The following is a 17,111-nucleotide window of genomic DNA, read 5'->3' as shown; positions in this document are numbered from 1 at the left end:
TTGGGGTGCAGGGTGTGGGTTTGGGGTGCACAGTTGGGTTTGGGATGCAGGGTGTGGGTTTGGGATGCAGGGTGTGGGTTTGAGGTGCACGGTGTGGGTTTGGGATGCACGGTGTGGGTTTGGGATGCACAGTGTGGGTTTGGGGTGCACAGTTGGGTTTGGGATGCACGGGGTCAGTTTGGGAAACAGGGTGTGGGTTTGGGATGCGCGGTGTGGGTTTGGGATGCGCGGTGTGGGTTTGGGGTGCAGGGTGTGGGTTTGGGGTGCAGGGTGTGGGTTTGGGGTGCAGGGTGTGGGTTTGGGGTGCACAGTGTGGGTTTGGGGTGCACGGTGTGGGTTTGGGATGCACGGTGTGGGTTTGGGGTGCAGGGTGTGGGTTTGGGATGCAGGGTGTGGGTTTGGGGTGCACGGTGTGGGTTTGGGGTGCACGGTGTGGGTTTGGGATGCACAGTGTGGGTTTGGGATGCAGGGTGTGGGTTTGGGATGCACGGTGTGGGTTTGGGGTGCACAGTGTGGGTTTGGGATGCAGGGTGTGGGTTTGGGATGCACAGTGTGGGTTTGGGGTGCACAGTGTGGGTTTGGGGTGCAGGGTGTGGGTTTGGGATGCACAGTGTGGGTTTGGGGTGCACAGTGTGGGTTTGGGATGCACAGTGTGGGTTTGGGGTGCACAGTGTGGGTTTGGGATGCACAGTGTGGGTTTGGGATGCAGGGTGTGGGTTTGGGGTGCAGGGTGTGGGTTTGGGGTGCAGGGTGTGGGTTTGGGATGCACGGTGTGGGTTTGGGATGCACAGTGTGGGTTTGGGGTGCACAGTGTGGGTTTGGGGTGCAGGGTGTGGGTTTGGGATGCAGGGTGTGGGTTTGGGGTGCAGGGTGTGGGTTTGGGGTGCAGGGTGTGGGTTTGGGGTGTGGGAAGTGATTCCTTATGGGAACCACCTCCCTGAGGGGAGGCTGGAGGGTGACAATGGGAATCCCAGAGCCTTTCTCGTCCCGCAGGACCCCGCCACGCCCCGGGTGAGCCCGGCCCACTCCCCCCCAGAGAACGGGCTGGACAAAGCCCGCGGGCTGAAGAAGGGGGACGCTCCCAACAGCCCGGCCTCGGTGGCCTCCTCCAGCAGCACTCCCTCCTCCAAGACCAAGGACCTGGGCCACGTACGTCCCTTTATGGGGTCACCAGGGTGGGGGGCTCTGTATCCCACCAGCCGGAGCTCATCCCTGATTTTCCATCTTTTTTTTCTCCCCCCAGAATGACAAATCCTCCACGCCCGGCCTCAAGTCCAACACTCCGACGCCCAGGAACGACGCTCCCACCCCGGGCACCAGCAGCACCCCGGGGCTGCGGCCCATGCCCGGCAAACCCAGCAGCATGGACCCCCTGGGTGGGTACCGGTGTCACCACGGTGTCACCGCTGTCCCCTGGGCATAGATCCAGCCTGTCCCTGTCACAGGGCGCAGCAGCTCTGGGGGGATATTGAGTTTATGGGGGATGAGGTTTATGGGGTCCTAATCCAGGTGTTGGGTTAGGGATGATGGGGAGTGAGGAGGGAGTTGTGGGGTGATTTCTGTGGGGATTTCTGTGATTTCAGGAGGGATTTCTGTGTGTAGAGGGTGGTCAGGCCTTGGCAGGGGCTGCCCAGGGAGGGAGGGGAGTGCCCATCCCTGGAGGTGTCCCAGGAACACCTGGGTGTGCACTGAGTGCTCAGGGCTGGGGACAGGGTGGTGTTGGGCCAGGGGTTGGGCTCTGCGGTGTTGGGTTTTTCCGTGCTCGTTCTTTGCTCCTGTCCCTGCCTGTGTCCCCAGCCTCGCCTTTGTCCCCTGCCCTTCCGTGTCCCCTGCCCTTCCGTGTCCCCAGCCCTACCCATGTCCCCCGCCCGTGTCCCCAGCCCCGCCCATGTCCCCTTCCCATGTCCCATCCCTGCCTGTGTCCCCTGCCCATGTCCCCCAGCCATTCCATGTCCCCTGACGGTGTCCCCATCCTACAGTGTCCCCAGCCCTGCCCATGTCCCCGGCCTGCCCATGTCCACAGCCCTTGTCCCCGCCCTGATGCTGTCCCCTATCCCTGCCATGACACTGTCCCCTGCCCTGTTCCCTGTGTGACGCTGTCCCCCATCCTGTCCCTACCATGACGCTGTCCCCTGTCCCCAGCCCTGTCCCCACCCTGATTCTGTCCCCTGTCCCCACCCTGATGCTGTCCCCTGTCCCTGCCCTGATGCTGTCCCCTGCCCTGTTCCCACCCTGACACTGTCCCCTGTCCCTACTGTGACCCTTTCCCCAGCCCTGTCCCCTGTGTGATGCTGGCCCCTGTCCCTGCCATGACCCTGTCCCCATCCCCTGTGTGACGCTGTCCGCACCCTGACCCTGTCCCCCATCTCCCATGTGACCCTGTCCCCTGTGTGACGCCGTCCCCCGTGTGACCCTGTCCCCTGTGTGACAGTGTCCCCTGTCCCTGCCGTGCCGCTGTCCCCTGTGTGAGGCCTGTCCCCTGACCCCATCCCCCATGTGACACTGTCCCCCCTGTCACACTGTCCCCTGCCCTGTCCCCTGTGTGACACTGTCCCCTGTCCCCCTCCCGCAGCCTCGGCGCTGCGCACGCCCATCTCCATCGCGGGCTCGTACGCGGCGCCCTTTGCCATGATGGGGCACCACGAGATGAACGGGTCCCTGAGCAGCCCCGGGGCCTACGCGGGGCTGCACAACCTGCCCCCGCAGATGAGCGCGGCCGCCGCCGCCGCCGCCGCCTACGGCCGGGCGCCAATGGTGAGCTTTGGAGCTGTACGTAGCACTTTTAGCTCCTTTCTCCCCCGGGGGTGGCTGATGGGGGGCCGGGGAGGGCTGGGAGAGAGGTGTGGGAGGGATGGGGAGGTGTGGGAAGGTGGGGAATGGGGTTTTTTCCATGGTCATTCTTTACTCCTCTCCCTGCCCCGTGTCCCCAGCCCTGTCTGTGTCCCCAGCCCTGCCCGTGTGGGGTGGGAGGTGTGTGGGGTGTGGGAAGGGAGGGATGGGGTATGGGGAGGTGTAGGGTGTGGGAAAGTGGGGGTTTCTCCTCCCTAAAGCCAGCGATGGTTTGGGGTTGGAGGCAGGTGGGGATGGAGGTGCTTCCTCCTGGGGTGGCGTCCATGTGCCACTGGGTTGGGGTTTGTCCTTCCCGTTTTTCTGCCCCTTATCCCGTTTTTCTGCCCCTTATCCCATTCCTCGACCCCTTATCCCATTCCCCAGCTCCTTATCCTCTTCCTCAGCTCCTCGACCCCTCATCCTGTTCCTTGGCCCTATATCCCATTCCTCAACCTCTTATCCAGTTCTTTGGACCATATCCCATTCCTCAACCCCATATCCCATTGCTGGCCCCTTATCCCATTCCTTGGCCCCATATCCAGTTCCTCAACCCCTTATCCAGTTCCTCAACCCCTTATCCAGTTCCTCAACCCTATATCCCATTCCCCAGCTCCTGTATCCCGTTCCTTAGCCCTATATCCTGTTCCTCAGCCCCTTATCCCACTCCTCTCCCCAAACTCCTGTTTTAAGGCAGAACAAGGAGTCAAACTCTGCCATTAAAACCAGGATTGGGGTTTCTGCCCTCGGGGTGCTGGTCCCATCCCCAGGGGTTTGGGACGGACGCAGGGACAGGGCAGCGTGTCCCACGGGGCTCTCACACACCCCAAACCTTTGCCTGGTTCCCTTTTCCTGCCAGGGGGAAACACCAATGACTGAGCAGCAGGAGCTGCCTGGTGCCCCCAGGGGTCACAGGTGGGGACACGTGTGACATTCCTGGCCTGTCCCTGGCCTCACCCTGTCCCCAATTCTCTCATCAGGTCGGGTTTGACCCTCACCCCCCCATGAGAGCCCCGGGGCTGCCCTCCAGCCTGGCCTCCATCCCCGGAGGGAAACCGTGAGTGCCACTTGGAGTTCTGGGGGGTTGGGGGGCAGGAATGGCTGGGAGGGAGTGATGAAACAGAAATAGAGACTGGACAGAGCTGGAGAATAAAGTAGATATTTATTGGAATAAATTTAGGGTACACCTTGGGCAGGACAAGAGCCTGGGCAGGGCTGGACCCAAGGTGGACCCAAAATGGTCCCAAAAATGGTCATAAAATGGCCCACCAGTCATGAGGTCTTATGGTTTTATAAGTTGTGGTTTATTTGCATGTTGGGGGTTAATGTATCTGAGGCAATGAGGCAATTATATCTGTAAGCTTTTCCTGTCCCAACACTGTAAACCATCGGGAGGCTGAAAAATCAGCGCGACAGAAAACAGATGGAATGGAACGCGTGGGTTTTTTTAGTTACATCTCAAAAACACCCCAAAAAAGACCCAAAAAACAGCCTTGAAACACCCAAAAAAAACCCAAAAAACACCCCAAAAAAGACCCTTAAAATACCCTTAAAAGACCCAAAAAAACACCCTGAAACCACGCAAAAACCCCTCAAAACCACCCCTCAAAAAACACCAAATAAACCACCAAAAAACCACCTTTAAAACACCCTCAAAAAACACCCTCAAAACACTCAAAAAAACACCAAAAAAAAAACCCCTTAAAACACCACCCTCAAAACACCCCTCAAAAACCACCAAAAAAACCCACCCTTAAAACACCAAAAAAACACCCTTAAAAAACCCTCAAAAAACACCAAAAAAACCCAAAAAAAACACCCAAAGAAACACCCTCAAAACCCCCAAAAAACACCCTCGAAACACCAAAAAACACCCCTTAAAACAGCAAAAAAAAAACCCTTAAGACATGCAAAAGCACGCAAAAAAGACCCAAAAAACACCCTTAAAACACTCTTAAAACACCCCAAAAAACACCCTTAAAACACGCAAAAACCACCCTCGAAACACTCCCAAAACACCTTCAAAACCACGCAAAAAAACACCCTTAAAACACGCAAAAAAACACCCTCAAAACACCCAAAAAGGACGCAAAAAAAGGTGCAAAAAACACCCCAAAAAACACCCAAAAAACACCCTGCAAGCTCCAATCCTGTCAAGCCGACCCCTTTCCCGTCTCCCCTCCAGGGCGTACTCGTTCCACGTGAGCGCGGACGGGCAGATGCAGCCGGTGCCGTTCCCGCACGACGCGCTGGCGGGGCCCGGCATCCCGCGGCACGCGCGGCAGATCAACACGCTGAGCCACGGCGAGGTGGTGTGCGCCGTCACCATCAGCAACCCCACCCGGCACGTCTACACCGGCGGCAAGGGCTGCGTCAAGATCTGGGACATCAGCCAGCCCGGCAGCAAGAGCCCCATCTCACAGCTGGACTGCTTGGTGAGTCCCCCCCCACCCCAAAAAAGGGTGAGTCGTTGTCCCCGCAAAGGCTGAGTCCCACCCTTCCCAAAAGGGTGAGTGTCCCTTCTTCCCAAAAGGGTGAGTCCCACCCTTCCCCAAAAAGGGTGAGTCGTCCCCTCACCCCAAAAGGGTGAGCCCTGTCCCCCCCACCAAAAAGGGTGAATCCCCCCTTCCTTAAAAGGGTGAATCTCCCCTTCCTAAAAGGGTGAGTCCCCCCCTCCCCAAAAAGGGTGAGTTGTCCCTCACCCCAAAAAGGGTGAGTCCCGTCCCCCCTTCCATAAAAAGGGTGAGTCCTGCCCCCAAAAAGGGTGAGTCCCTCCCTAAAAAGGGTGAGTTGCTCCCCTCCCCAAAAAGGGTGAGTTCCCCCCAAAAGGGTGAGTCCCTCCAAGGCTGGGTCACCCATCGAGGTCAGGACGTGGAGCAAAAGTCGCCCAGTCGGGTTGAGAAGTTGTCACAGTTATGGACACAAAAAGAATCACACTCACCCATCAGGTAGAAGCAGGGAAAAGAAGGGCAGTTTATTATGATTTAGGGTTTATACAGGATTTGGGATTTGGTCAAGGGTTGGTCAAGGAGAGGAACAAACACCTCTCTGACCCCAGTGGTCAATCCAAAAGTCCATCACTGAGAGGAATGAAAACAATCTACGTTGTTTTGAGAGACTTGATGAACAATCATCAGAAGGCTTAGTGTTATGGCAATAAGAAATGAGGGAGGTTTGTTGTGAATCGGGGTTTAAATGGGGTTTGGAGTTCCATTGAGGGTTGGGGGATGAGAGGGGCACCTCTCCGACCGCGGTGGTGGACTCATCCATCATGGTCCCTTTTCCTCTTGCCCCATCAATGTCTCTTTTCCTCTTGCTCCATCAACAACTTGCTCTTTTCCAACCCCCTTGTACTCCCTTTTCTCTTCTGTCTCCACATCCCTTTTCCTCTTCTCCCTATCAATGTACCTTTTTCTGTTTTCCCCATGAGCATCCCTTTCCCTCTTCTCCCTAATATCCCTTTTCCTGTTTCCTCATCAATGTCCCTTTTCCTCTTTCCCCGTCAACATCCCTTTTCCTCTTTTCCAACCCCCTTTCACTCCCTTTCCTCCTCCGTCTCTACATCCCTTTTCCTCTTCTCCCCAATATCCCTTTCCCTCTTTCCTCATCAATGTCCATTTTCCTCTTCTCTCCGTCAACATTCCTCTTTTCCTCTTCCAACCCCCTTTCACTTCCTTTCCTCTTCCCTCTCCACATCCCTTTTCTTTTTCTCCCCATGAATGTCCGTTATCCTCTTCTCCTCATCAACATCCCTTTTCCTCTTCCCTCTCCACATCCCTTTTCCTCTTCTCCCCAATATCCCTTTCCCTGTTTCCTCATGAATGTCCCTTTCCCTCTTTTCCCATCAACATTCCTTTCCCTCTTTTTCCAATGAACATCCCTTTCCCTTTTCCCTCTCCACCCCTTCCCTCCACCCCTTTCCCTCCCATCCCCTCTCCCCAACCCTCCCTGACATTCCATCCCCGTTTCCCTCCCCAGAACAGGGACAACTACATCCGCTCGTGCAAGCTGCTGCCGGACGGGCGCACGCTGATCGTGGGCGGGGAGGCCAGCACGCTGACCATCTGGGACCTGGCCTCGCCCACGCCGCGCATCAAGGCCGAGCTGACCAGCTCTGCCCCGGCCTGCTACGCGCTGGCCATCAGCCCCGACGCCAAGGTCTGCTTCTCCTGCTGCTCCGACGGCAACATCGCCGTCTGGGACCTGCACAACCAGACCCTGGTTAGGTGAGAGACCCCCCCCAGGTGGGGTTGGGGGAGAGGGATTCGGGGGTTGTGGGGTGGGATGGATTTGGAAGGTGGGTTTTGGCTTGGCGTGTTGGTTTTTGTGTTCTCCTGTTGGTGTTCCTCTTTCTCCACAATATCCATTTTCCTCTTCCTTTGGCAATGTCCTTTTTCCTCTTCCCTTTGTCAATGTCCCTTTTCCTTCCATCAGTGTCCCTCTTTCTATTTTCAATGTCCCTCTTCATATTGTCAATATCCTTTTTTCTCTTCCCTTTGTCAATGTCCCTTTTCCTTCCATCAGTGTCCCTTTTCCTGTTGCCAATATCCCTTTTCATCTTTTTGTCAATGTCCCTCTTCCTTTTGTCAGTGTCCCCTTTCCTCTTCCTTTCGTTGATGTCCCTTTTCCTCTTTCCTTTGTCAGTGTCTCTTTTCCTCTTCTATTGTCAATGTCCCTTTTCCTTCCATCATTGTTCCTCTTCCTTTTTTGTCAGTGTCCCTTTTCCTCTTCCTTCTATCAATGTCCCTCTTCCTCTTTTCCCACCCCATTGCCAACTCTTTCCTCTTCCCCCTCATCATGGTCCCTTTTCCTCTTGTCCTCATCATGGTCCCCTTTCCTCTTCCCCCCATCAACATCCCTTTCCTCTTTTCCTTGGACAAAACGACCTCCCGCTATCCCAGCTCCGTCCCACCTGCCCTTAAACACCCCAGGGATGGAGATCCCACCATCCTCCCTGGGCTGAGTGCCAGGAACACCCTCCAGTGATCATCTGCCCCATCTCCTGGTGCTCATCCCCAAACCAGTCCAATCCTTGGCCAGGCTGGTGCTCCTGGGTGGATTTCCAGGAACGTTGGGTGTGGACGGAGCCGCTCAAATGTATCGCAAACGCCTCAAATGCGGCTCCTCACAGAATTTCATCCTGTTTTTTCCCTGCTCCCAAGGCAATTCCAAGGGCACACGGACGGGGCCAGCTGCATTGACATCTCCCACGACGGTACAAAGCTGTGGACGGGGGGCCTGGACAACACGGTGCGTTCCTGGGACCTGCGGGAAGGGCGGCAGCTGCAGCAGCACGACTTCACCTCCCAGGTATGAGAGGGGGCTGCCCCACGGGGATTCATCATCATCCCCATGGAAAACAGGGAGTTCTGCTGTAGGAGGGGGAAAATGGCCCTGGGAGCTCTGAGCGTGGTTGTTTCCTGGTGGGTTTGGTGTTGCTCAGGAGTGCTGGAGCGCCTGGGTGCTGTCAGCTCCTCTGTGCTGTCCTTGCAGGGTGTGGGGGAGTAGATCTTCTCATGGGGTACCTGTGGGTGTGATGGGGTTCTCTGGGTGTCCTGTGGGTGGGATGGGACCGGGGATCATTGTGGTGCTGCCTCCTCCAGCAGAGCATCCCAAAATTCTGGTCTCCCTGATTCCGAGGGGCCGAGCTGGGATCCTGGCTGTGGTGGGGTTTATTCCCATAAAACCATCCTGGTTTTAGTTGTGGTTTATTCCCGTAAACCCATCCTGGTTTTAGTTGTGGTTTATTCCCATAAAACCATCCTGGTTTTGGTTGTGGTTTATTCCCATAAACCCATCCTGGTTGTGGTTTATCCCAATAAAACCCTCCTGGTTTTGGCTGTGGTTTATTCCCATAAAACCCTCCTGGTTTTGGCTGTGGTTTATTCCCATAAAACCCTCCTGGTTTTGGCTGTGGTTTATTCCCATAAACCCATCCTGGTTTTAGTTGTGGTTTATTCCCATAAACCCATCCTGGTTTTGGCTGTGGTTTATTCCCATAAAACTATCCTTGTTTTGGCAGGGTTTATTCCCATAAACCCATTCTGGCTGTGGCTATGGTATATTCCCACAAAACCATCCTGGCTGTGGTTTATTCCCATAAACCCATCCTGGCTGTGGCTGTGGTTTATTCCTACAAAACCATCCTGGTTGTGGCTGTGGTTTATCCCCATAAACCCATCCTGGCTGTGGTTTATTCCCATAAAACTATCCTTGTTTTGGCAGGGTTTATTCCCATAAACCCATTCTGGCTGTGGCTATGGTATATTCCCACAAAACCATCCTGGCTGTGGTTTATTCCCATAAACTCATCCTGGCTGTGGCTGTGGTTTATTCCTACAAAACCATCCTGGTTGTGGCTGTGGTTTATCCCCATAAACCCATCCTGGTTTTAGTTGTGGTTTATTCCCATAAACCCATCCTGGCTGTGGTTTATTCCAATAAAACTATCCTGGTTTTGGCAGGGTTGGTCCCCATAAACCCATCCTGGCTGTGATGGGGTTATTCCCATAAAACCATCCTGGCTGTGATGGGGTTATTCCCATAAACCCCTGTGTCCTACTGGCAAGGGCAGCAATATCCATGGGGATGGAGCCATCCAAACCCTGGATCTGCCTCTCCAAACCTTCTCCATCCATATGGAGCTTGGTCAGCAACTCCAACAGTTGCCTCCCCAAACCTTCTCCACCCTTTTGGAGCTGACCAGCAACTCCAACAGCCACAAATCCCACAACAGTTTGGTTGGGAGGCACCTTGAGGATCTCTGGCTGGGAATTCCCGGTGATCCCACCCCGTATCCCTCTCCCCACAGATCTTCTCACTGGGCTACTGCCCGACGGGGGAGTGGCTGGCAGTGGGCATGGAGAGCAGCAACGTGGAGGTGCTGCACCACACCAAGCCCGACAAGTACCAGCTGCACCTGCACGAGAGCTGCGTCCTCTCCCTCAAATTCGCCTACTGCGGTGAGCTGGGGCGGGCCGGGGTCCTGGAGTCGGGGGGTGGGTGGGTTGGGAGAGACCTTGGAGCTCTGTCTTCCACCTCACATCCCCCTGGGACCCCTCATGGATGGGGATTGTGGAATCATGGAATGGTTTGGGTTGGGAGAGACCTTGAAACTCGTCTCTGGGGTGCCTTCCACTGGGACCCCTCACTCATGGATGGGGATTGTGGAATCATGGACTATTTGGGGTTGGGTTGGGAGACACCTTAAAGCTCATCTCTGGGGCACCTTCCACGTGACATTCCCCACTAGGACCCCTCATGGAGACACCTTAAAGTTCATCTCTGGGGCACCTTCCACATGACATTCCCCCCAGGATCCTTCATGGATGGGGATCATGGAATCATGAAATGGTTTGGGTTGGGAGACACCTTGAAGCTCATCTGTGGGGCACCTTCCACATGACATTCCCCACCAGGACCCCTCATGGATGGGAATCATGGAATCATGGAATGGTTTGGGTTGGGAGAGACCTCCAAGGTCATCTCTGGGCAGCCTTCTTCCACCTCACATCCCCCTGGAACCCCTCATGGGTTGGGATCATGAAATCATGGAATGGTTTGGGTTGGAGACACTTTCAAGCTCATGTCTGGGGCATCTTCCACCTCACATCCCCCCTGGACCCCTCATGGATGGGGATTGTGGAATCATGGGGTGGTTTGGGTTGGGAGACACCTCCAAGCTCATCTCTGGAGTGACTTCCCAGGATGCTTCACTCATGGATGGGGATCATGAAATCATGGAATGGTTTGGGTTGGGAAAGACCTTAAAGCTCATCTCTGGGGCACCTCCCACCCCTGGACCCCTCATGGACGGGGATTGTGGAATCACAGAATATCTGGGGTTGGGAGACACCTCCAACCTCATCTCTGGGGTGCCTTCCACCTGTGCCCCCACCGGGACCCCTCACTCATGGATGGGGATTGTGGAATCATGGAATATTTGGGGTTGGAGGGAACCTTAAACTGGGACACCTCTGTCCCAAGCTCTGTCCAGCCTGGCCATAGAATTGGAATGGGAAACAGGGATGTCCATGGGCTGCAGGAGGGGACAGGGCTCAGAGCAGCCATGGGGGGCTGAGCATGGATTTTCCAGCAGGATCATCCATCCCATGGGTGCTGCACTTGGGGCTGATCCCCATAAACCCATCCCGGCTGTGGCTGTAGTTATTCCCATAACCCCATCCCTGCTGTGGTGGGGGTTATCCCATAAAACCATCCTAGTTTTGGTAGGATTTAGTCCCATAATCCCATCCCTGCTGTGGTGGGGTTTTCCCCATAATCCCATCCCAGATGTGGCTATTCCCATAATAACAATATTTCCATAACCCCATCCTGGCTGTGGTGTGGTTTATCCCATAAAACCATCCTGGTTTTGGCTGGATTTATTCCCATAAACCCATCCTGGCTGTGGTTTATCCCTATAAAACCACCCTGGTTTTGGCAGGGTTTATTCCCATAACCCCATTCCAGCTGTGGCTGTGATTATTCCCATAAACTCATCCTGGCTGTAGTGGGTTTATCCCCATAAAACCACCTTGATTTTAGGCTGGATTTATTCCCATAATCCCATCCTGGCTGTGGCTGTGGTTATTCCCATAACCCCATCCCATCCTGGCTGTGGTTATTCTGTTAAAACCACCCTGGCTGTGGTTATTGCCATAAAACCACCCTGTTTTTGGCTTTGGTTATCCCCATAACCCCATCCCAGCTGTGGGAAGTGGGGAGCAGCACCTGGATTGTCCCAGCTGGGCAGGACTCCCCAGGGCACCCCCAGGTTTTCCCATTCCTCCCAAATCTCCGGGGTCAGGCAGGCTGTGGGGACAGGGAGGTGGCATGGGCAGTGTCCGGCTGCTGATCCCAAATAATTCCCGGCGCAGGGAAGTGGTTTGTGAGCACTGGGAAGGACAACCTGCTCAACGCCTGGAGGACGCCCTACGGAGCCAGCATCTTCCAGGTAGGAGAGCCCGGGGTGGGCATCCCATGGGAATCCATTCCGGATTGTCCCGGAGAGAGGGGAGATCCTTCGGGGTGGCCGGGTTGGTGTCGGGGTGTGGCGGGGCCTGGGGAGAGCCTGGAATCCCAAACCTGATGGGTTTTCTACCCCAAACCTGATGGGATTTCTACCCAAACCTGATGGGATTTCTACCCAAACCTGATGGGTTTTCTAGCCCAAACCTGATGGGTTTTCTCCCAGCCTGATGGATTTTTCTCCCCAATCCTGATGCAGTTTCTCTCCAATCCTGGCAGGTTTTCTCCCTAATCCTGACATGTTCTCTCCCCAATCCTGACACAATTTCCCCCCAATCCTGACGGGTTTTCTCCCCAATCCTGACGGGTTTTCTCCCCAATCCTGATGGGTTTTCTCCCCAATCCTGATGGGTTTTCTCCCCAATCCTGATGGGTTTTCTCCCCAATCCTGACACAATTTCTCCCCAGTCCTGACACAATTTTCCCCCAAACCTGATGGGTTTTCTCCCCAGTCCTGATGCAGTTTCTCCCCAATCCTGACGTGTTCTCTCCCCAATCCTGACACAATTTCTCCCTAATCCTGACACAATTTCTCCCCAATCCTGACACAATTCCCCCCAATCCTGACACAATTTCCCCCCAATCCTGGTGGGTTTTCTCCCAATCCTGACACAATTTCCCCCCAGTCCTGACGTGTTCTCTCCCCAATCCTGACACAATTTCCCCCCAATCCTGACACAATTTCTCCCCAATCCTGACACAATTTCTCCCCAATCCTGGTGGGTTTTCTCCCAATCCTGACACAATTCCCCCCAATCCTGACACAATTTCCCCCCAATCCTGACACAATTTCCCCCCAATCCTGACGTGTTCTCTCCCCAATCCTGACACAATTTCTCCCCAGTCCTGACACAATTTTCCCCCAAACCTGATGGGTTTTCTCCCCAGTCCTGATGCAGTTTCTCCCCAATCCTGACGTGTTCTCTCCCCAATCCTGACACAATTTCCCCCCAATCCTGACACAATTTCCCCCCAATCCTGACACAATTTCCCCCCAATCCTGACATGTTCTCTCCCCAATCCTGACACAATTTCTCCCCAATCCTGACACAATTTCTCCCCAGTCCTGACACAATTTCTCCCCAGTCCTGACACAATTTTCCCCCAAACCTGATGGGTTTTCTCCCCAGTCCTGATGCAGTTTCTCCCCAATCCTGACGTGTTCTCTCCCCAATCCTGACACAATTTCTCCCTAATCCTGACACAATTTCTCCCCAATCCTGACACAATTCCCCCCAATCCTGACACAATTTCTCCCCAATCCTGACAGTTTTTCTCCCCAATCCTGACGTGTTCTCTCCCCAATCCTGACACAATTCCCCCCAATCCTGACACAATTCCCCCCAATCCTGACACAATTTCCCCCCAATCCTGACGGGTTTTCTCCCCAATCCTGGCGGGTTTTCTCCCCAATCCTGACACAATTTCCCCCAATCCCGACACAATTTCCCCCCAATCCAGACACAATTTCCCCCCAGTCCTGACACAATTTCCCCCCAATCCTGGCGGGTTTTCTCCCAATCCTGACACAATTTCCCCCAATCCTGACACAATTTCTCCCCAATCCTGACACAATTTCTCCCCAATCCTGACGGGTTTTCTCCCCAATCCTGACACAATTTCCCCCAATCCTGACACAATTTCTCCCCAATCCTGACACAATTTCCCCCCAATCCTGACACAATTTCCCCCCAATCCTGACACAATTTCCCCCCAATCCTGACGTGTTCTCTCCCCAGTCCTGACACAATTTCTCCCCAATCCTGACGGGTTCTCTCCCCAATCCTGACACAATTTCCCCCCAATCCTGACACAATTTCTCCCCAATCCTGACACAATTTCCCCCCAATCCTGACACAATTTCCCCCAATCCTGACACAATTTCCCCCAATCCTGACACAATTTCCCCCAATCCTGACACAATTTCCCCCAATCCTGACACAATTTCCCCCAATCCTGACACAATTTCCCCCAATCCTGACACAATTTCCCCCAATCCTGACACAATTTCCCCCAATCCCGACACAATTTCTCCCCAATCCTGACACAGTTTCCCCCCAGTCCTGACACAATTTCCCCCCAATCCTGGCGGGTTTTCTCCCCAATCCTGACACAATTTCCCCCAATCCCGACACAATTTCTCCCCAATCCTGACACAATTTCTCCCCAATCCTGACACAATTTCTCCCCAGTCCTGACACAATTTTCCCCAAAACCTGATGGGTTTTCTCCCCAGTCCTGATGCAGTTTCTCCCCAATCCTGACGTGTTCTCTCCCCAATCCTGACACAATTTCCCCCCAATCCTGGTGGGTTTTCTCCCCAATCCTGATACAATTTCTCCCCAATCCTGACAGTTTTTCTCCCCAATCCTGACACAATTTCTCCCCAATCCTGACACAATTTCTCCCCAATCCTGACACAATTTCCCCCCAATCCTGGTGGGTTTTCTCCCAATCCTGACACAATTTCCCCCCAATCCTGACGTGTTCTCTCCCCAATCCTGACACAATTTCCCCCCAATCCTGGTGGGTTTTCTCCCCAATCCTGACACAATTTCTCCCAATCCTGACACAATTTCTCCCCAATCCTGACACAATTTCTCCCCAGTCCTGACACAATTTTCCCCAAAACCTGATGGGTTTTCTCCCCAGTCCTGATGCAGTTTCTCCCCAATCCTGACGTGTTCTCTCCCCAGTCCTGACACAATTTCTCCCCAATCCTGACAGTTTTTCTCCCCAATCCTGACGTGTTCTCTCCCCAATCCTGACACAATTTCCCCCCAATCCTGACACAATTCCCCCCAATCCTGACACGTTCTCTCCCCGTGCTCGCCGCAGTCCAAGGAATCCTCGTCGGTGCTGAGCTGCGACATCTCAGCGGACGACAAATACATCGTGACGGGCTCTGGGGACAAGAAGGCCACGGTCTACGAGGTCATCTACTGAGCCTGGGACTTCCAGCCCTGGGGAATTCTCCGGGAATTCTCCGGGAACGCCGCGGGGGCCGCGCCGGGCCCGGCCCAGCTCCGCCACGCTCGGATTTATTCGGAGATCTGCAACTCTTGGCACACGTGGAAGCCCTAAACAGAATTTTTTTTTAAATTTGAATATAAGTTTTTTTTGTTTTTTTGGGTTTTTTTTGGGGGGGGTTTCTTCTGAGATTTTTTTTTTTGTTGTTGTTGGTTTTTCCGGTTCTTTCCGTCTGGCTTTTTTGGTGGCACTATAAAAGGACTTCTTTTTTTTTTATTATTATTATTGGGACATTATTTTTTTTTTTTTTGTTGGTTTTATTTTTTTTTTTTTCCTGTGCATCCCGCATAAGACTTGTGAAAAATGTAAATACTGGACTAGGAAAAAATAGCGTGGGAAGGGGAGGATCCCCCTCCCAGTACACTTAGTTGTGTATTTTTTGTCTGCTGTAATTGTATTCCACTGATGGTTTTTTTGGTGGTGGCAATTTTATTCTTGGGGGGCGGGGAGGGGGGTATTTTTTTTTTTTTGGATTTTTTTTATTTTTTTCCTCCCCTTTTTTTTTTTATTTTTTTTTTTAAAATTTTTTTCCTCCTCCCTCTCCTCTTCTCCTCATCTCCAGAATTGTCCGTGGGGGACTTTTTTTTTTTTTTTTTTTAATTTTTTTTTTGGCCATCCAGGCTTGAGCAAAAAGAGAGAGAGAGAGAGAGAGAGATGTCCACTGGTGAAAAGTTGTTCCTCCTGTGGTCTGTGGTGTGTTAGTGATGGTGGGGAATCGCTGGGATCCTCAGCTACTGACGGGACATCAACACAAATCACCTTGGGGTTTGCTTATATTTTTAATTTTTTTTTTTTTTATAGATGGATTTATGGATTTATCCTCCCTTTTTTTTTGGTTTTTTTTTAATTTTTTTTTTTCCGTGCTTGGATGTTTGAAGAAAAAAGGGGAAGCCCCACGCAAGCCCTTCTTGGTCTTCGGACAGAAAGAAGCAGAAAATGAGGAGTTGATTTCAAAGAAAAAGCTTAGATATTAAAAAAAAAAAAAAAAAAAAAAAAAATTCAGCTCAGGGAGCCACGAAAGATAAAAAAAAAAAAAAAAAAAAAAAAATAGCAAACTTATGTGTTTTGTATTCAAATGAAAAAAAAAGTAAAAAAAAGGATTAGAATCGATAACCTTGGAGAAAAAAAAAAAAAAAAAAAAGAAAAAAAAAGACAAAAAAAAATATACAGGGTTTTTTTTTTTTTTTTTTTTAAAGAGAAAAAAAAAAAAAAGTTTACTAACAAGTAGGGTTTGTGTGTGGTGGTGGGGGGGCTGCTTGTGGTCCTTGTGGGCTTTATGGTCTTTTGTGTCTCTTCTGGTTTTATGGAGCAACTCCCTCCTTCCCTCCCTCCCCACCCCACAGGCCTTTTGTACTAAAGGATTCCAAAAAAAAAAAAAAAAAAAAAGGACAAAAAAAAAAAAAAAAAAAAGCCCCCCCCTTCTAAAAAAAAGACAAAAAAAAAAAAAGCCCCGAAGACCTAACGGGAAAAAAAAATAAAAGTATTTGTGTAGCAGAAAGTGCTCACCTGTATCGTGGCACACACACGGGCAGAGGAGTTTTATACGGAGCGTTTTTAAAGGGTTATTTTTGGAGAGTTTGGAGCTGCTTCAAAAGGAAAAAAAAAAAAAGAGAAAAAATTAGGGTTGAGGGGAGAGGAGGGTGGAGAGGTGGGAGATGGAATTGCAGTTTTCCCAGGGGGATCAATCCCAATCCCAGGGATCCCAATCCCATCCCAGGGATCCCAATCCCAAGGATCCCAATCCCAAGAATCCATCCCAATCCCATCCCAGAGGAACTGGGAAATGAAGGAGCTCCCCTGACAATTCCTGCTGGTCAAATCCTGGTTTTTCCCATCAAAATCCAAGGACTCTGAGCCAAAAGCCAAAATTGGGGGAATTTTCCAGGTTCGGGGTCGGAGGACGGGATCGCTTTTTTAAGGCACTGAAGATCCGAGGAAAGGACAAAAAAAAAAATTCTCTAAAAAGCTGTTTTTAGGGAAAAAAGCCTTTTTAGGGTGGTTTGGCTCAGATGCACAACTCTTGAGATGGTCCCAGGGATGTTTTGGGGTCATTTTTTGGGTCCCAGGGATGTTTTGGGGTCGGTTTTTGGGGTCCCAGGGATGTTTTGGGGTCGGTTTTTGGGATTTTTCGGGGGCAGTTCTGCCCTGGCAGGGGTGGGGAGGGTTGGGGGGCTCTGCCCTGTCCCCAAATCCCCCCTCAGCTCTGGGGTCACCCCCAGCTCGTG

The 17,111-nt window shown here is 52.5% G+C and overlaps 1 protein-coding gene across 1 annotated transcript in view; it reads left to right on the top strand.

Annotated features, from left to right (window-relative positions):
• The window catches only part of TLE3 (TLE family member 3, transcriptional corepressor), a 50,565-nt gene extending 34,514 nt beyond the window's left edge, over nt 1-16,051 (top strand). The window contains exons 10-19 of the mRNA XM_083871105.1: nt 994-1,149; nt 1,244-1,376; nt 2,573-2,754; nt 3,807-3,883; nt 5,012-5,261; nt 6,805-7,052; nt 7,989-8,136; nt 9,638-9,788; nt 11,706-11,782; nt 14,695-16,051. Coding sequence (XP_083727231.1) covers nt 994-1,149; nt 1,244-1,376; nt 2,573-2,754; nt 3,807-3,883; nt 5,012-5,261; nt 6,805-7,052; nt 7,989-8,136; nt 9,638-9,788; nt 11,706-11,782; nt 14,695-14,802 — 1,530 coding nt within the window. The 3' untranslated portion in view covers nt 14,803-16,051. The remainder of the gene's footprint in view (nt 1-993; nt 1,150-1,243; nt 1,377-2,572; nt 2,755-3,806; nt 3,884-5,011; nt 5,262-6,804; nt 7,053-7,988; nt 8,137-9,637; nt 9,789-11,705; nt 11,783-14,694) is intronic.
• The last annotated feature ends 1,060 nt before the right edge of the window (nt 16,052-17,111 follow it).

Source organism: Zosterops lateralis (assembly GCF_965231275.1).
Source record: "Zosterops lateralis genome assembly, chromosome: 13".
Taxonomy (NCBI): domain Eukaryota; kingdom Metazoa; phylum Chordata; class Aves; order Passeriformes; family Zosteropidae; genus Zosterops; species Zosterops lateralis.
The sequence above is the reverse complement of the archived record's forward strand: the minus strand, read 5'-3'. Positions and strand labels throughout refer to the sequence as shown.